Source organism: Pogoniulus pusillus, chromosome 4 (assembly GCF_015220805.1).
Source record: "Pogoniulus pusillus isolate bPogPus1 chromosome 4, bPogPus1.pri, whole genome shotgun sequence".
NCBI classification, from domain to species: Eukaryota; Metazoa; Chordata; class Aves; order Piciformes; family Lybiidae; genus Pogoniulus; species Pogoniulus pusillus.
The window spans coordinates 43,738,198-43,758,586 of NC_087267.1; the positions used below are offsets into that span (position 1 = coordinate 43,738,198).

General features: G+C 49.6%; 1 protein-coding gene across 7 annotated transcripts in view; it reads right to left on the reverse strand.

Annotated features, from left to right (window-relative positions):
• Positions 1–220: 220 nt before the first annotated feature.
• LOC135174968 (endonuclease domain-containing 1 protein-like) overlaps positions 221–20,389 on the reverse strand; it is a 239,753-nt gene continuing 219,584 nt past the window's right edge. For 6 of the 7 annotated variants that reach the window (XM_064142718.1, XM_064142716.1, XM_064142717.1 and 3 more), the window contains 2 exons: positions 7,865–8,185; positions 221–1,867 (listed from right to left, as the gene is read on the reverse strand). In XM_064142718.1, coding sequence (XP_063998788.1) covers positions 1,322–1,867; positions 7,865–8,185 — 867 coding nt within the window. In that variant the 3' untranslated portion in view covers positions 221–1,321. Of the gene's footprint in view, positions 1,868–7,864; positions 8,186–14,498; positions 14,576–20,389 lie in introns of those variants that run through there. The other variant, XM_064142722.1, reaches the window with a different exon arrangement.

The following is a 20,389-nucleotide window of genomic DNA, read 5'->3' on the forward strand; positions in this document are numbered from 1 at the left end:
CTTAAATATAAGGTGACCTTGCAGGGGAGCAAATTATTTACACTGTGAACTACTCAGGAACTAAATCATAAGGCACAGACTGATCTTTTACACCTTTTGAATGTATTTCACAATACATTGGGAAGCAAATTCTGGCTTAAATATAAGGTGACCTTGCAGTGGAACAAATTATTTACACTGTGAACTACTCAGGAACTAAATCATAAGGCACAGACTGATCTTTTACACCTTTTGAATGTATTTCACAATACAATTACTTTTACACCTTTTGAATGTATTTCACATAGATCTGCAGAAAAGGTTCAGAAGTAGAGCAGAGAAGGAAATTCTCCAATCAGTGTATCACAGAGATTTATTTACAGACCTGGGATGCTCCTCCTATGCTTAGTGGTATTTCTTCTTTCCACCTTCCTTTTCCCCTTTATCCTTTGCTGTCATCATTGGCTCTACTGGTTAGAATGTGTTTGTAGGATAAACCTTATGGACTCCCAGCAACCTTATGGCTCTTTGCTTTTCTTGTCCCAGGATGTATCACAGAATGACTTCATTGTTGAGGCTGAGACAGACCTCACAAGTTCCTCTGGTCCAAACCTCAGCTAGAGCAGATTGTCCAGAACTGAGTTCAGTCGGATTTTGAGTATCACAGTATCACAGTATCATCAGGGTTGGAAGAGACCTCACAGATCATCAAGTCCAACCCTTTACCACAGAACATCTCCAGAGATGGAGACTCTACAGACTCCCTGGGCAGCCTGAGCTGAGCCATCAGACTCAATGACCTTAAAGGTCTTTTCCAAGCAAAACAATTCTGTGATTCTAGTCCCACACCCTTCCTGGGGAGGGGAAGGATGGTTCAGCAGCACATCATCAGTGATAGCTAGAAGCAGATGAACAAATCACAATCTGAACACGGGCATAACAACATCCTGCTGAGGGATATGGTTTAGTGGTGACTTGGCAGTGCATTAATGGTTGGACTTGATGATCTTAAAGGCCTGTTCCAGCCAAAACAATCCTATGGAGTAAAAGGGGAAAATAAAGCAAAGCCCCTCTAGTCTCATTGAGATGCTCTGACTTCTGTGCCCATTGGTTGTTATCCAACTTGACCCTCCAGAATGGCCAGGGCAAGGATTCCTCCCTCCAAGGGTAGACAGCAAAGCAAACCAGCTGGAGGCTCTGCTCACCTTCTCACCTTTATGAGAGGAGAAAGTGGTCTGAGAGGTAGAGGTGGAAAACCATCAGAGAAGAAGCAGGATAGGTGCTGCACAGGACGTGTGGTGAAGGCTCTCAACCCTTTTACACCCAGAATGTGAAGTGGGACTTATTCCCGGGGACAGTCACTGTCAAACAGAGAAACCTGATCCCTCCCATAGAGCTCAGTCAACACATCCTCCAGCTCCCCTAGTGTGAGGAGCTGGACCTCATTCTTGTCATTCTCAGCAATGACCCCCCAAGCCTTCCTGTGGTTGGTGTCCACCTCACAGCAGGCACTTGACCAGATGTGGCTGGGTTTGTTAACCCTCCCCTTGGCAATGTAGCTGTTCCCAGGCACAGCACCCACCACAACATAGGTGGTGTTACATCCCTGGGTCCTTTTGATCATGATTCGCTGCTCATAGTTGTTCCAGGCACCGCCGTTGAGTTTCTCATCCTGGGGCACTATGTTGGTGAGGGTGAAGGTAGCCATCCTGCTGCTGAAGTCATGGTGATGGCCGTTGGGGTTCAGATGGCCACGGTTCAAACCTGTCAGATTCTTGTAGTCTTGGAGCACAGCCTGGCTCTTGACGAGTTGCTCTAAGCTGATGTTGTAATATTTTAAGAGGGTCCATTCCTTTTCCATAGTTTTGGGATAAACTGAACCCAACAGCTTGGCAGGTAAAGAAGAGGAAAAGTGTTAGCATTGGGAATGGGAGTAATGGAGCAGGTTTCTGTGGAGCAGAAATCTGTGGCTGCCAAATACCCATGTTTTGTCATCTCAGTGTATGAAAAGCCACGAGTCAGAGAGAAATCTCACAGCTGCCTGCCTGAAGAAGAGGAGAGCTTTTGAAAAGGAGCAAACAGCTCAGAATTTGACTGCTTGACTTGAGCTATGACCTTTGGAATCATCCTGCAGTCTGCAGTGGGAGTGTGGGTGGACACATGAGGCAATGAGCATTTTCCACTCCCAGGTTCAAAAGGTGACTTTTACAAGGCACCTCTCCTGCCACATCTGGCTCCCATTTCTCCCTTCTCCACATCCTGCACCTGCTCATAGCTTTTCCCAGTTCCCCCCATCCCCATTTACCACATCCAGCTTTCATCACCCACATCTAACCATGCTGTCATCAGCCCTGGCCTTTGCTCCACCAGCCCCTTTGTCACAAGACCTCTCTTGCTCCCCATGAAAGGTTTTCATGCCTTTTTCAATCCAATCTGCCAACAGCCTCATATTTTACAACCACAGAAACAGAGTCTTTGAAGGTTGAGTATCTTAGTGCATCCATGAAGAGGATGAGCAGAAGAGCTGTGGATGCCACAGGACTCTCAGAAGGAAATGAGAACAACTCAGCTCCTTTTCTTCTTCTCCTCCTTCTTTGCTCCTCACTTGGGAAGAATCACAGAAGCATAGAATTGTTTTGGTTGGAAAAGGCCTCTATGAACATAGAGTCCAACCATCAACCTAGCACCACCATGGCCATTCACAACCATGATGCAAAGTGCCATGGCCACATGTTTCTTGAACACCTCCAGGCATGGTGACTCCACCACATCCCTGGGCAGCCTGTTCCAATGCCTGACAAGTCTTTCAGGAAATAATTTTCCCTAATACCCAACCTAAATCCCCCCTGGCACAATTTCAGGCCATTTCCTCTCATTCTGTCATGCAGAAGTATGTGTGGTTGTCTCTGCTAACCCCACACACAAGGAGACCTACTGAGAAACAGATCCTAGGGCTGAGGTTATTCTGGGAGGGCTGCAGATCATTGGGAGGGTGCAGCTATTTTTGCTCAGTAAGCAGAAATGCTCCACACAATCACAGAATGCACAGGGCTGGAAGGGACCCTTGAAGGTCATCTCGTCCTATGTCCCTGCAGAGAGCAGGAACACAGAATCATAGAATGGTTTAGGTTCAAAGGGACCTCAAAAGTTACCCAGTTCCAACCTCCTGCCATAGGCAGGGACACCTCCCACTAGAACAGGTCACTCAAGGCCTCATCCAACCTGGCCTTGATCACCTTCAGGGAGGTTGTGGAGCACAGAATCACCCAATGTGATCTTTGATCACATTGGGTGATTCTGTGCTCCACAACCTCCCTGGGCATCCTGTGCCAGTGTCTCATCACCCTCACTGCAAAGAACCCTTCTCTTCTCCAGGCTGCAGAGCCCCAACTCTTGTAGCCTGTCCTCATAGCAGAGCTGCTGCAGCCCTCTGAGCATCTTTGTGGCCTCTTCTGGACTTGTTCCAACAGTTCCATGTCCTTCTTGTGTTGGGGGCTCCAGAACTGCACACAGGACTGCAGGTGGAGTTTGAGGAGAGCAGATTAAAGCAGGAGGATCCCCTCCCTTGCCCTGCTGACCATGCTTCTCTTGCTGCAGCCCAGCACACAGTTGCTGTCTGGGCTGCACTCACACTGCAGGCTCATGTTGAGCTTTCCATCAGCCCAGACCCCCAGGTCCTTTTCCTCAGGGCTGCTGCTCTCAGCCATTCGCCACTCAGCTTGGATCTGTGCTTGGGATTGCACCAACCCAGGTGAAGGACCTTACACTTGGCCTTGTTGAATATCAAGAGGTTGGCCTGGGCACACCTCTCCAGCCTGTCCAGGTCCCTCTGGATAGATCCCTGCCCTGTAGCAAGTCAACAGTGCCACAGAGCTTGGCATAATCTGCACACTTGCTGAGGGTGCACTCGAGTCCTCTGCCCATATCACTGACAAAGATGTTAAACAGATGTTCCCAGACATAGAATCAGCCAGGCTGGAAGAGACCTCCAGGCTCAGCCAGTCCAACCTAGCACCGAGCCCTATCCAATCAACTAGACCATGGCACTAAGTGCCTCAGCCAGGCTTTGCTTGAACACCTCCAGGAGCAGCAACTCATCTTTAACTAGATCAGGTTGCTCAGGGCCCCATCAAGTTTGACCTTGAATGTTTCCAGGGATGGAGCCTCCACCTCCTTTCACTGTAAAAAGATGAACAGAAGTACCACTGCTGCAGAGGCCATAGCTTGTCAGAGCTGATCTGTGCCAGGAAGCACAGATGTGTTCCTTCTAGCAGCCTCACTGAAAGTAAGTTAGCAATTATCAGCCTCTTACAAGAGCTCACAACCCCCAAAGAGACCTGGGCAACCTAAACACTGAAAAACAACACCCTCCAAAAAACTCTGAGGGAAGATAAGATAATCACAGATCTCACAGATGTCCTGGGTCTGTGGCCCAGGAGGAACAGAGAGACATTTTTATCAGCTCTAAATGCAGAGGCTGCAGTGTGCACCAGCAGATGAGTTGCTAAGACTAACTTGCAAAGCAAGTGCAAATGTTGTCTTTCTTTTTCATAACTGTAACACTTCTCATATTTAGGGAAACACAGAGGTGTTGGGCTAGGTGACCTTTGCAACCCAAACTACTCTGTGATTCCATGACTCTATATTTAGCCTTCCTCTGCAACAGGGCATATGGCTTTCTTCTCAGGCTCATTTGCACCTAAATTTCCTACTGCTACTGTGTCCCTAGCATTGCCCTCAACTTCTTCTTAGAATCATAGAATCAGCCAGGTTGGAAGAGACCTCCAAGATCATCCACTCCAACCTAGCACCCAGCCCTAACCAATCAACCAGACCATGGCACTAAGTGCCTCAGCCAGGCTTTGCTTGAACACCTCCAGGGATGGTGGCTCCACCACCTCCCTGGGCAGCTCATTCCAATGCCAATCACTCTCTCTGCCAACAACTTCCTCCTAACATCCAGCCTAGACCTCCTCCAGCACAACTTGAGGCTGTGTCCTCTTGTTCTGTTGCTGGTTGCCTGGCAGAAGAGACCAACCCCACCTGGCTACAGCCTCCCTCCAGGGATTTGTAGACAGCAATGAGGTCAGCCCTGAGCCTCCTCTTCTGCAGGTTGCACATCCCCAAGCTCCCTCAGCCTCTCCTCACAGGGCTGTGCTTCAGGCCCCTCACCAGCTTTGTTGCCCTTCTCTGGACACCTTCCTGTATCTCAACATCTCTCTCAAATTGAGGAGCCCAGAACTGCACACAGGACTCCTTTTCCAGCTTAAACCCATTAATCCTCATCCTGTCATTACAAGACCTTGTCAATAGTCCCTCCCCAGCCTTCCTGTAGCCCCCTTCAGATACTCAAAGGCCACTATAAGGTCTTCTCAAAGCCTTCTTTTCTCCAGACTGAAGAGCCCCAACTCTTGTAGCCTGTCCTCATAGCAGAGCTGCTGCAGCCCTCTGAGCATCTTTGTGGCCCTCCTCTGGACTGGCTCCAACAGTTCCATGTCCTTCTTGTGTTGGGGGCTCCAGAGCTGCACACAGGACTCCAGGTGGGGTCTGAGGAGAGCAGAGTAAAGGAGGAGAATCCCCTCCCTTGCCCTGCTGGCCACACTGCTCTTGATGCAGCCCAGCACACAGTTGCTGTCTGGGCTGCACTCCCACTGCAGGCTCATGTTGAGCTTTCCATCAGCCCAGACCCCCAGGTCCTTTTCCTCAGGGCTGCTCTCAGCCATTCTGAACAAAGCCAGAGGCAGTGGTGGTAAAGGCCAACTGCAGGTGTATGGACACCATGCACATCTGATTTGATGATACTGATCCTCCTCACTTCTTATTGCCTGAAATACCACTCAATAAATTCACCCAGAGTTAACCCTACCCTCTCATCACTGAGTGCCTGGGTCTAGGCTTCTTCACTGGGTCACCTCACCCAGTTCTGAGTTTCTCTGCACTTTCCCCACACTGCTTACAAAGCCAAACTGACTTTTTAACTGTGTCAGAAATGCAAAACAGCTCAGGGGATCAGACCCCAGCACTGTTAGTCCCTCCAGTTTAGCTGCTGTTGGTTATCTTGTCCCCACCACAGCCTGGAACAGACAGGAGTGGTCATCTGACTGATTGTGATGCAAATTAATGCCATGGAATGGAATTTGACTTAATGTTTCCTGTCAGGTCAACGTGGAAAAAATGGGCCCCTTTAGGATGTGACTCATCTCATCCTCCTGCTGGTGGCTCCAATGCTTCAGAGGAATCATGTGGGGAAGGTGTTTGAAGTAGATAAGATGAGTCCTATCCAGTGGGTCCATTTGCATGTGTGTAGGGGTGGGAGGAAAAAGAAGTGTTTGGTTATATCCTAGAATCATTCTGGTTGGAAAAGGCACTTAGTGCCATGGTCTGGTTGATTGGACAGGGCTGGGTGCTAGGTTGGCCTGGATGAGCTTGGAGGTCTCTTCCAACCTGCTTGATTCTATGATTCTATGATTACTGAGTCCCACCATGGTCTAACTCTACAAAGTCTGGTGCTAGACCATGCTGCAGCTCATCTTTTAGCGACTAGGGGGTGGACATTTGTGCTAGTCTGAGGCTAGCTAGGATGTTTTGGGGAGAAGAACTAGATTACAGGCTGTGAAAGACAGTCTGTGTGCTAGTTTGAAGCTAGCTAGGATGTTTTGGTGAGAAGAACTAGATTACAGGCTGTGAAAGACAGTCTGTGTGCTAGTTTGAGGCTAGCTAGGATGTTTTGGGGAGAAGAACTAGATTACAGGCTGTGAAAGACAGTCTGTGTGCTAGTTTGAGGCTAGCTAGGATGTTTTGGGGAGAAGAACTAGATTACATACTGTGAAAGACAGTCTGTGTGCTAGTTTGAGGCTAGCTAGGATGTTTTGGGGAGAAGAACTAGATTGCAGGCTATGAAAGACAGTCTGTGTGCTAGTTTGAGGCTAGCTAGGATGTTTTGGGGAGAAGAACTAGATTACATACTGTGAAAGACAGTCTGTGTGCTAGTTTGAGGCTAGCTAGGATGTTTTGGGGAGAAGAACTAGATTACATACTGTGAAAGACAGTCTGTGTGCTAGTTTGAGGCTAGCTAGGATGTTTTGGGGAGAAGAACTAGATTACATACTGTGAAAGACAGTCTGTGTGCTAGTTTGAGGCTAGCTAGGATGTTTTGGGGAGAAGAACTAGATTACAGGCTGTGAAAATGAAAACAGAATGATGTCTGCTTCACTCATAGGCTTGCTGAGAGATACAAGAACAAGAATCCAAACATAGATGAGGTACTTCTGCTGGGGAGCTCAGAGCTGCATTTTTTTCTCTCTCTAGCCTCTCTGCTGCCTCTCTGATTAATCCACTTTGCTTCCTAACCCCCTGGCCAAACCTCCATTCTTCCTTGGGACTGGGGTAAGGTTGAGAGGGGCAGGAGGAAGATGAAGGGGCAGCTGGGAGCCCCTGCTGGGGACTCAGGTTTCTGGGAGGGCTGCTGTGTTTCTGTATTACCTTTTCCCTTGTCTATTTCTGTCTGTAACTGTATATACTGTAAATATCTGCTTCTATATTCTGCTAAGCTGTAAATATAAGCTTCATTCAATTTCCAGAGCTGGCTGAGTCTAGCCTGGGTGATTTCTAAAGTGTGGAGGGGTGGGGAACACCCAAACCATCATAACATCAGGAAGGACTTCTTCACAATGAAGGTAGTGAAATACTGGAGCAAGTTTCTCAGAGATGTGGTGGAATCCCCATCCCTGGAGACATTCAAAGACAAACCTGATGGGGCCCTGAGCAATGTGATATAGTTAAAGCTCTCCCTGCTCCCTGCAGGGCAATTGGACTAGATGGCCTTAGAGAGTCCCTTCCAACCCAATGCATTCTATGATAGTGTGGTAGGAGAGAAAACACTCACCTGGGGCTCAACCATCCAGGTCTTAGGTCTCTTGCCAGATCCAGGCTGGTAGAGGTAAGCAGAGTACACAGGGATACGTCTGCTCCTGTCGTACAGGGTGGCAAAGTAATACTGGTTCTTGTAGCGCTGGCAGATCCAGGCTGGGCTCTCTGGCTCCAGGGCCTCACTTGGGGGAGTTTCACGGAAGAAAAACTGAGGGCATGAGCTTTCAAAGGATGTCACCAGCTCACCATGTCCCAGCCAGAGGCAGCTGACCAAGACCTGCAGCAGCAGCAGCAACAGCATAGCGAGGAGGGTTTCAAGGGAAAGGTTCTTGCTGACCTGGAGGGCAAATGCAGAGGGACACTCAGCTTGAAGAAAACTCATCATGGTCCAGAGGAATTGTAAGACATAGCTAGAAGAGGAAGGGACTGAGAAACCAAGAAGGGTTCAGGTTCTGTCCTCCTGGATATGAAATAATCAACAAGGGAATAAGGGTGAAATCTAAAATAGGTTTTAGGTGTCTAGAGGAGGCAGCAACAGGAGAATTCAACCCACCTGAGAAGGAATCCAGGTGAATTTAGTCCACCTGAGATGGAATCCAGGAGAATTTAGCCCACCTGAGCAGGAATCCAGGAGAATTTAGTCCACCTGAGATGGAATCCAGGAGAATTTAGCCCATCTGAGAAGTAATCCAGGAGAATTTAGCCCACCTGAGAAGGAATCCAAACCCACTCCATATCTAATCAGTTCACACAGAAAACTAGTCTTGGAACTGAGGCATGGTGTTGGCACAAAGCTACCTTTTCCAACCTTCCTGTATTGGGCAAGAGTTCAGCTTTTGCACTGGCACTGGAATAAAAAGCCTAAAGCAACCCAGGGCCTCAAGCCTTCATTTCAGAACACCACCTCACTCTCTCCTGCTCTAAAGACCTCCCCACAGCAGAGGACCTGCAGCTGGGTACATACTCTGCTCAGCCACCTGCACTGCTGAGATGAGCTTTAGTCTCGTGGGGGATTTGGAAGGGAAATAACAGTGATGCTGTGCTTGCTACATGCCTCTGGCTCCATGCAAGTTCACAGATATGCAGCTATTCATAACCCCTCTGTGCTCGCAGCAGGATTAATCTCCCTTAAAGTTGGTCAGATGCCTAATTCAAAGTAATCCAGCTTGAGGTCCTGGCTCTCAGACAACTGACTCTGGGAAATGTGAGTCTTGCTGCTCAGCTTGCATTTCCAGGTTGTCTAATCGCAGTGAACTTGCAGACACATGGATACAGAAAGAGAAGAAGCCAAGCAGATGGTAGCAGGAAGCGGCAGGGATGACTTCTCTCGCTCATCAGCACCCTCCCTTCTGCTGCAGCACTGCAGCTTCTGAGACAGCTCTTCCCATGGTTGCACAGGACTCCTGCTGAGCCACTTCTTTAGCTCTGCTGATCATCTCCCCTGTGCAGCAGAAGGCATTGGTGCAGGATTTTCTATTTCTTGAGCAGAAACAGCTCCTATTTTCCCTTTCTCAGGTGTCTGCAGACAGCAAGATTTTCCTTTTTAGGGAGAAAACTGCTGAAAAATGCCCTGTGAATGCTGGCAGTGGTGCTAGGAGCTGCATTTTCTTCCAGATGCACAGCAGGCTTTCCCATTTTTATTGTTAGACAGCCCACAGATCAGTGCAAAAGAATTAACAAGCAATTAACAATCACCATGCAAGACCTTGCCAATAGTCCCTCCTCAGCCCCCCTGTAGTCCCCCTCTGATACTGGAGGGCAACTCCAGGGTCTCCTCGAAGCCTTCCCTTCTCCAGACTGCAGCAGTCAGTCTGAGTGGTGTCACCTAGCAGTGTGATACTCATATTTGGGATTCAAACTGGGTGAGCATGCAGCTGGCCTCACTCTGCCAGGCCAGGCTGCTTCCATTGCATCTTGCTCAGCAAGGCAATTGGCATCTCCTTCTCTGGAGACTTTCAAAGCCTGTCTGGATGCGTTCCTCTGTGATCTGTGCTAGATTGTGTGGTCCTGATCTGGCAGGGAGGTTGGACTTGGTGATCTCCTTCATTGCCTTCCAACCCCTAGAGTCCTGTGATCCTGTGATCTGTGATCCTGTGAACACTTTAAACAAGGCAGACAGGACAAACAGCTAAAAGGATTCACAAGGGAGAAAGCTGCCATGGTCTTCAAAACACAAACCACACCTTTGACTGCAGAAGTGTCCAAGCTGAGGATTACTGAAGCCTTGGAAAGTCACCTTGCACATTTGCTCTCTTCTTATTCTATTCTCTGATCAGCATCCATTTATAGAATCATAGAATCAACCAGGTTGGAAGAGACCTCCAAGATCATCCAGTCCAACCTAGCACCCAGCCCTAAACAATCAACTAGACCATGGCACTAAGTGCCTCAGCCAACCTTTGCTTGAACACCTCCAGGGATGGTGACTCCATCACCTCCCTGGGCAGCCCATTCCAATGCCAATCACTCTCTCTGCCAACAACTTCCTCCTCACATCCAGCCTAGACCTCCCCTGGCACAACTTGAGACTGTGTCCCCTTGTCCTGTTGCTGCTTGCCTGGCAGAAGACACCAACCCCACCTGGCTACAGCCTCCCTTCAGGTAGTTGTAGACAGCAATGAGGTCAGCCCTGAGCCTCCTCTTCTGCAGGCTGCACACCCCCAGCTCCCTCAGCCTCTCCTCACAGGGCTGATTTAGGATATTGATCTAAAGAAAACTTTGCACTGCCTGAAGACCTCTGGACCTTTACCTTTTTACTAGTGCCAGGTATGTGGGGACCAGTTAGCTGAGAACTAAGAGTGAACCACAAGAAGGGACTTGCCACATTACTCTGCAGAACCTGACTGTATCTGCCCCAGCTCAGGCAGGGAAGTTGCTGAGAAGTCCTTATTCTCCACCACCCCCCACCCCAAGCTTAAACTATAGCTAACTTATTATCAGATAGAGAGAATCCAACCTACCGTGTCGAACAGCAGCACACAAATATGGTTATTCACAGGACTCTGCTTGCAGCCTCAGTGTGTCACAGCTTCCAAATGCTTCTGCTACCATCTGAGCCCATCTGTGACTTGAAGGTGATTTATATATCACTTCCAGGAAGGCAGAGTTGTTAGACTGCTCAAACAGGGTTCAAGGAAGGTTGTCCAGGGGTGGAGCTAAAACCTGTGTTTTTCCAGAGGTCTTTTGCAAGGCCATGGATAACTTGGCAAATAAAAACATGTGCCAGGTGTTTTATGGCATTTCTGATAACCTTGGACCAATTCTTCTCTACAGCTGTGAGCTAAACTCTGCCAGTGGGCCAGAAGAAGACCTTGAACCTACCCTTTCCCAATGCTGTACATGAAAGAGGGTGCAAAGCCACCTCCATCCTGCTTGGTGCATGCTGTAGCTCATAAGATGACCTTGATCCTACCCTTTCCCAATGCTGTACATGAAAGAGGGTGCAAAGCCACCTCCATTCTGCTTGGTGCATGCTGTAGCTCATAAGATGACCTTGAACCTACCCTTTCCCAATGCTGTACATGAAAGAGGGTGCAAAGCCACCTCCATTCTGCTTGGTGCATGCTGCAGCTCATAAGATGACCTTGATCCTACCCTTTCCCAATGCTGTACATGAAAGAGGGTGCAAAGCCACCTCCATTCTGCTTGGTGCATGCTGTAGCTCATAAGATGACCTTGAACCTACCCTTTCCCAATGCTGTACATGAAAGAGGGTGCAAAGCCACCTCCATTCTGCTTGGTGCATGCTGTAGCTCATAAGATGACCTTGAACCTACCCTTTCCCAATGCTGTACATGAAAGAGGGTGCAAAGCCACCTCCATTCTGCTTGGTGCATGCTGTAGCTCATAAGATGACCTTGAACCTACCCTTTCCCAATGCTGTACATGAAAGAGGGTGCAAAGCCACCTCCATTCTGCTTGGTGCATGCTGCAGCTCATAAGATGACCTTGAACCTACCCTTTCCCAATGCTGTACATGGAAGAAGGTGCAAAGCCACCTCCATTCTGCTTGGTGCATGCTGTAGTTAAGATGAGTGATGTTGGTAGATCAGGTGTAAGGGAATGCCTGGCTTCACTGGCCACACTCAGGTCAGGAGGGGACTCTGCACTCAGCATCTTCAGTGCATCATATGCAAACTTTGTCAGATTACTCCTGTGCTGCAGGCAGGGGCACTCAGATGCAACCCAAGGCCTGGTGTTGGTTTTTATCTAACCAAGACCTTATCATAGAATCACAGAATCAACCAGGTTGGAAGAGACCTCCAAGCTCATCCAGTCCAACCTAGCAGCCAGCCCTATCCAATCAACAATCCAACCTTACTGGAACATAGGCAATAATCCATCCCCAAAGAGATGTCCAAGAAAAGCAGGAGAAATTGCACTCATAGGCTCACAGAATGGTTTGGGTTGGGAGGGACCTTAAAGATCATATAGCTCCAACTCTTTTGCTCAGGGCAGGACCATCTTTCACCAGACCAGACTGTTCAAGGTCCCATCCCATCTGGACTTCAACACTTCCAGGGATAGGGCTTCTATCACCTCTCTTGGCAACCTGTGCCAATGTCTCATCACCCTCACTGTAAATAACTTCTTCCTAAGATCTATTCTAAATCTCCCCCTCTTCAGGTTTAAAACTCTTACCCCCTCATGTAGTGCACTCCCTGATGAGCAGCCCTTCCCATCATTCCTATAGGCCCCCTGTAAGTACTGGAGGGTTGCTCTAAGGCCTTTCTGAAGCCTTCTCTTCTCCAAGCTGAACAATTCAAAAAGAAAAAAAGGGGAGGGGGAAGGCAGAATCTGTTTTCCTACAATCAGACATCTCAGTTCACCATCAGGCATCTCCCTCTGCATCTGTTCCCAAGACTTCCCATACTGATCATTTCCCCAAAGCATCCATTGCCAGGCTCAACATTTAGCTGAGGCAGCAAGTGAGCAGCTTCAGAGCATCCCACCAGGTTTTGGTGACTTTTCCAGATGGGTGACACATTGCCAGAGCTGCTGAGGGCTTCAGATCTAATGGGATAGAGGGGATCAGCTTCTGGGAATGCCAGTTTATACTATGGTGCTTTATTCCCTTTGGGAACAGCATTCCTGCTGTGAGGATTTGACCCAAGCATTACCAAAAAGTGTTGGGTTTTTTGGTTTTGTTTGCAGGGAGCCCACCTGAATTTATTGTTCTTTCACAGACTGAGGATTAGTTTGTGTGGTGATTAGTTTGATGTGTCTTTGACACCATCACCCATGATATTCTAATGAGCAAGCTCAGGAAGTGTGGGATGGAAGAGCAGACAGTGAGGTGGGTTAGGAACTGGTTGCAAGGTAGAGTTCCAAGACTGGTGATCAATGGTGCCAGGTCCAGCTGGAGAGCTGTAACCAGTGGTGTCCCCCAGGGATCAGTGCTGGGGCCAGCCCTGTTCAACATCTTCATCAATGCCATTGATGAGGGCACAGAGAGTCTGCTCAGCAAGTTTGCTGGGGACACCAAGCTGGGAGGCTTGGCTGATCCAGCTGCAGGCTGTGCAGCCATCCAGAGAGACCTGGGCAGACTGAGAGCTGGGCACAGAGGAACCAGATGAGGTTCAACAAGGACAAGTGCAGAGTCCTGCACCTGGGGAGGAATCATAAACTGCACCAGTACAGGCTGGGAGGTGATCTGCTGGAGAGCAGCCCTGTGGAGAGACATCTGGGAGTGCTGGTGGCTAACAAGTTACCCATGGCACAGCAATGTGCCCTTGTGGCCAAGAAGGACAATGGCATCCTGGGCTGTATTAGGAGGAGTGTGTCCAGCAGATCAAGGGAGGTTCTCCTCCCCCTCTACTCTGCCCTGATGAGACCTCATCTTGAATACTGTGTTCAGTTTTGGGCTCCCCAGTTTAAGAGGGACAGGGATCTGCTGGAGAGGGTCCAGAGGAGGGCTATAAGGATGATGAGGGGACAGGAGGGCACTGCCTGATGAGGAGAGGCTGAGGGACCTGGGGCTTTTTAATCTGGGGAAGAGAAGACTGAGAGGGGATTTGATAAATGTTTATAATCACCTGAGGGCTGCCAGGAGTGGGGGACAGGCTCTGCTCACTGCTCCCTGGGATAGGACAAGGAGCAATGGGTGTAAGTTGCAGCACAAGAGGTTCCACCTCAACACAAGGGGGAACTTCTTTACTGTAAGGGTCCCAGAGCACTGGCACAGGCTCCCCAGAGAGGTTGTGGAGTCTCCTTCTCTGGAGCCTTTCAAGGCCTGTCTGGATGTGTTCCTCTGTGACCTGTGTTAGATTGTGTGGTCCTGCTCTGGCAGGGAGGTTGGACTGGATGATCTCCTTGGGTCTCTTCCAACCCCTAATATGCTGTGATCCTGTGACAATTTCCAAGCTTCTTCCAGTCTTTTCTGCCTCTAAGGGTCTCACATTCTTCAGATAAGTATTTTTCTCTGCTTGAGTTTCTTTCCCAAGTCATTCCTTCTGCCTTTTCCCTCCCTAACGTAAAATGTTAAAAGCTGCAAAACATAGTGCAGGAAAAAGAAGACTCCTTTTCCCTTTGGAGGGAGGATGTTACAGCTCATCAAACTACAGCCCACCCTTTGTCTGATGCCTTTATTCTCAAGCTGAGAAAACACTTTGAATATTGCAGTGAATGGTAGGAAATGAGCAAGAACTTACCTTGAAGCAGAGTCTGAGAAGCAGCAGCTGAACCCTTGCCCCACTCTTCTCCCTGCAGGAGCAGTTGTCTGCTCTCTCCAGAGTCCCACTGCAGTATGTTCCTGGTCACAAATCTGCCTCTTTTCGTTAAAATTGGGAACCCACAGCAAGCAGATGATTTCTTTTCTTATCCAGGGCAGATTTGTCTCTGCCTGCCCAGGAACAGGGTGACAATTGCTGCTTTCTGTTTCCTCAGAATTTCCCCCAAGTTTGCTGACTTGCAGCATCATGTGCCAGAGGCAGATAACTGTGTCTGCTGATTCCTCCTTCCATTTCCTCATTCCCCATGAGGCACTGCCACTGCTGCTGCAGTACCTGCACGTTTCTGTTCCTGGCAGACCACCTCAGGTGGCATCAGACTGACTGGCCTGTTTCTGAGCACACAGAGATATTGAGTCCAGCATCAGTAAGTTTGCAGATGACACCAAGCTAGGAGCAGGTGTGGAGCTGTTGGAAGGTAGGAGAGCCCTGCAGAGGGACCTGGACAGGCTGCATGGGTGGGCAGAGGCCAATGGGATGAGATTGAACAAAGCCAGTGCAGAGTTCTGTGCTTTGGCCACAACAACCCCAAGCAGTGCTACAGGCTGGGGACAGAGTGGCTGAGAGCAGCCGGGAGGAAAGGGACCTGGGGGTGCTGGTAGACAGTAGCTGAACAAGAGCCAGCAGTGTGCCCAGGTGGCCAAGAGAGCCAATGGCATCCTGGCCTGCATCAGGAGCAGTGTGGCCAGCAGGACAAGGGAGGTTATTCTGCCCCTGTACTCAGCACTGGTCAGGCCACACCTTGAGTGCTGTGTCCAGTTCTGGGCCCCTCAATTCAAGAGAGATGAGGTGTTGGAATGTGTCCAGAGAAGGGCAACAAAGATGGTGAGGGGCCTGGAACACAGCCCTGTGAGGAGAGGTTGAGGGAGCTGGGGGTGTGCAGCCTGCAGAAGAGGAGGCTCAGGGCAGAGCTCATTGCTGTCTACAACTACCTGAAGGGAGGCTGTAGCCAGGTGGGGTTGGTCTCTTCTGCCAGGCAACCAGCAATTGAACAAGGGGACACAGTCTCAAGCTGTGCCAGAAGGAGGTCTAGGCTGGGTGTTAGGAGGAAGTTCTCAACAGAGAGAGTGATTGGCATCGGAATGGGCTGCCCAGGGAGGTGGTGGAGTCACTGTGGCTGGAGGTGTTGAAGTAGTGCCATGGTCTAGTTGACTGGCTAGGGCTAGGTGCTAGGTTGGACTGGCTGATCTTGGAGGTCTCTTCCAACCTGGTTGATTCTATGATATGATTCTATAATGTCCAATCTAAATCTCCCCTGTTCGGGTTTAAAACCATTGCCCCACACCTATCACTGCAAGCCCTTCTAAACAGTCCTTCCTCAGCCTTCCTGTAGGTCCCCATCAGACACTGATTCAATGATTCTGTTCATAGTCTGCTCTTGTACAGCCTCCCAGAACACCATTAATATGGCCAGGGTAGGTATTTGCCCTTGTCTGATTGCAAAGACTTTGTAACAGCACTTAGGGATGTCACCCTGCAGATCCTGGGGTCATAACACAGTTTCTGCTGCTGTTCAGCCACTGCTGAGTCTGTGTTCAAACACGAGCCCAACCTGTCCAGAAAAGAAGCTTGGAGAAGACAGGGGATTCTCCTCTTAGGAGTGCATAAAAAGGATTTGGAGAGATGGATACTGAGATCACAGGATTGCTGCACGAGAATCAGAAAGTGAAAATAAGGGACCAATTTTTGGTCTGCAAAGCTGAATGAAAACGAAAGAGTGAAAGTAACCACAGGCAACCTCACACCTCTCAGCTGGAGAGTGTCTGTAGCAGGGTGATGCTTCACTGGTGACAAAGAGGAGACCCCACTGCCATCTTCGTGTTACTTGTTCAGCAGGCACAGGGACTTGTGGAGTTCATGCAACTAAAGTTACCACAATACATCAAAAACACTGCTTGAATCTCGTGGGGAAAGGATAGATTGAAGAACTTAGTCTCCAAAATGCAAGGATTGCCATAAGTCAGAGTAGAATCATAGAATCCACCAGGTTGGAAGAGACCTCCAGCATCATCCAGTCCAACCTAGCACCCAGCCCTAGACAATCAACCAGACCATGGCACTAAGTGCCTCAGCCAGGCTTTGCTTCAACACCTCCAGGGATGGTGACTCCACCACCTCCCTGGGCAGCCCATTCCAATGCCAATCACTCTCTCTGACAACAACTTCCTCCTAACATCCAGCCTAGACCTCCCATGCCACAACTTGAGACTGTGTCCCCTTGTTCTCTTGCTGGTTGCCTGGCAGAAGAGACCAACCCCACCTGGCTACAGCCTCCCTTCAGGTAGTTGTAGATAGCAATGAGGTCTGCCCTGAGCCTCCTCTGCTGCAGGCTGCACACCCCCAGCTCCCTCAGCCTCTCCTCACAGGGCTGTGCTCCAGGCCCCTCACCAGCTTTGTTGCTGGTGTTGACATGTTGAAATGTTAACTGGAACATGTTGACATGTTCTAGTATCTCAGCATCTCTCTAGCATGTTGCATAGAAGAGTAACTCAAGGTAAACAGATAGCAAACAGGGGTTGTTCAGTGGGGGTGTCCCCAGAGGTGATTTTGTGTTACCTCAAATGAAGTCAATGTCAAGCATACAACCCTAAGCCAGTTCCAATTAAAGTGTTTATTTCTCTGTTGAGTATAAAGGCAGTCAAAGCTGACAGCATAGAGTCACAGACTTCCAGATACTCACAGAATCAGTCAGGGTTGGAAGGGACCACAAGGATCAGACAGTTCCAAACCCCCTGCCATGGCCACAGACACCCTACCCTAGAGCAGGCTGCACACAGCCTCAGCCAGCCTGCCCTTAAACATCTCCAACAGTGGGGCCTCAACCACCTCCCTGGGCAACCCAGTCCAGCCTCTCACCACTCTCATACTGAACAACTCCCTCCTTACATCCACTCTGAACCTCCCCACCTCCAGCTATGCTCCATTCCTCCCAGTCCTGTCACTCTCTGACAGCCTAAAAAATCCCTGCCCAGCTTTTTTGTAGGTCCCCTTCAGATCCTGGAAGGCCACAAGAAGGTCACCTGGGAGCCTTCTGCAGACTGCACAACCCCAACTCTCAGTCTGTGCTCACAGCAGAGCTGCTGCAGCCCTCTGAGCATCTTCGTGCCCCTTCTCTGGACACACTGCAGCATCTCCACATCCTTCTTGTAATGGGGGCTGCAGAACTGGATGCAGTACTCCAGCTAGGGTCTCAGCAGAGCAGAGCAGAGGGAAGGAAGCCTGGAAGCTTTGTGCAGGAAATCTACTGACTCTTGCTGGCTCTCATTTTGATGTCTATCTGGGAAAGCATTGCAGGCCAAGTCACATCATCACTGGGGTCACAATGCCAGGTTTTGGAGCAGCTCTTTCCCACATACCCAGGAAGAAGCTTGACTCTTGCACTCTGCTGCAAAAATTAGCAGAGAACTTCTGCATCTTAACACCTTTTGTGGACTATGTTAGGTCATGCAGGTGGATTTCCCCATGGGAAAAAAAATCTTGTTTGCTGGAAGTTGAAGAAACATAACCCCATGACTCAGGCTGCTGAGGGCTGGCATCTTGCTGCACTCAAAAAGTCAAGTGTCGAAGGGATGGGGAAATCCTGCCAGGGAGGTCAGGGCTGGCTGGTCAGGGAAGGAGGAGCCATGTGCTTGTGAGAGCAGTATCTGAAGTGGGCTACAAAAAAGCTAGGGAGGGACTTTTTAGGCTCTCAGGGAGTGACAGAACTAGGGGGAATGAAGCAAAGCTGGAGGTGGGGAGATTGAGAGTGGAGGTGAGGAGGAAGTTGAGCATGAGAGTGGTGAGAGGCTGGACTGGGTTGCCCAGGGAGGTGGTTGAGGCCCCATGGCTGGAGGTGTTTAAGGCCAGGCTGATCTAGGGTAGGGTGTCTGTGGCCATGGCAGGGGGTTGGAACTAGATGATCCCTGTAGTGCCTTCCAACCCTGACTGATTCTGTGATTCTAAGATCCCCTCTCAGCCTCCTCTTCTCCAAGCTAAACAGACCCAGCTCTCAGCCTTTCCTCACACGATAGACATTCCAGTAACCTCATCACCTCAGTGGCCCTGCACTCAACTCCTTCCAGTATTTCTTTGCCCTTCCTGAGTTGGGGTGCCCAGAACTGGACACAGTACTCCAGGTGAGGTCTCACCAGCACAGCATAAAGGGGAAAAAAGAATCTCCCTCAACCTACTGGCCACACTCCTCTTAAAGCATCCAAGGATGCCACTGGTCTTCTTGGCCATGAGAGCACACTGCTGGCTCACAGTCAGCCTGTTGTCTGCTGGGATTCATGGACACCAAGAGAAATAGAATGGTAGTGGGTTGGACTGGAAAGGAACACCAATCAGGTAATATGGAAGTCCCAAGACAACAAAGCATCTCTGGAGCCAGAGTCTGTGCCATTTCTGTCCTTCCACCAGGCAGTGATGAAGGCACACATCTTCATGAGCCATAGCAACACTCCCCACTGTGCTTTGATTTCATACACAGGCTGGTCTGTAGAGAAACTGATCCATGCTGTGGTTTCATACAGACAGACTTTTAAGAGGATGAAATCTCTTCACTTATTAACACCACCTGTTTGTTAAAGCCCCCTTTGATATCTCTTCCTGGAAGGTGTTTGTGTATTAGAGCCAGGATAGCATCATGTCCATGGACTCTCTGATCCTGTTGAGACTTGGCTGGCTTGAAAGCTGCTCTGAGATATGCTGCCAAGGTGGTCTGAGGCACAGAGCACACACCTTCAAGAAAAGGCTGAGGGATTCAGGCTTGTTGAGTGTGGCAAGGAGGAGGCTGAAGGGCAGCCCAGTAGCTGCCTACAGCTACTTGGAAGAGCAAAGCTAGTGGCTGCCACAAAGAGCTTGACTTCACTATAACGAAGGGCAGCAGGCACAAACTGTGGCTTGGGAAGCACAAGATGGACAATAGGATAAACACCTCCAGGCAAGCAGCACAGGGCTGTCACAGGTTGTTGGGAAATGCCAAGTGATGAATTGTGCAGGTGACTCAAGGCTTAGCTGGCTGAAACCAAGGCTGAGCCAGTCTGGAGCTGACACTGCTTCTGTCAGTAGGGACTGAATTAGAGTCCTCCAGCTGATGCTCGCAACCATCATTTCCATGACTGCACGACAGATGCGGGTGCACCTACCACCTTCACCCCCCACCACTCTGCCCCTGGTCCTAAGAACTGTACAATAAAGCCTTTCCACAGCCCACAGGCACAAACCCCACACCACATACCTCGGAGAGACAAGAAGGGGGCAAGCTTCTGGATTCCTGCTTATCACTTCTGTGGAGGAAAGACAGCAACCGGACGAGACCCCATCAGCTCATTTCCCACCGTGAGGAGACCAGCCATATCCAAGGGTCTCTGGACCAAACTAGCTCCTCTGCTAGCTGTGTAAAATCACCCCCAGACTGTGAGCTCCAGCCCCAGGCTGGCCCTCTCTGCAATAAACACAGGCTGTGCTACTGCACACTAATTATGCTGAGGGCTATTAGCAGTTACGTCAACACCAGGATTTCCAGTTGCTCTGCTGGCTTGCTCCACGTGGAAATGAGGTTGCTGACTGTGGGTTGAAGTATGTCAGACCAACTCCAGAGGAAGAGCCTCACTGCTAATTGGGAAGAGCAGTCCCTTTACTCAGGGGTTGTGCCTTGGGTCATCTCTGCCAGAGTTGGCATCCCCTGAAGCATGTGGATGTAGCATGGCAGGAAGAGACAGCTGTTCACAGTGGGCAACCCTGATGAACAGGCTTCATCTCTAAGCAAGCAGGTTGAGAGTGTGTCTCCTCCCCTTCTACTCTTCCCTGGTGGGGCCTCATCTCGAGTGCTG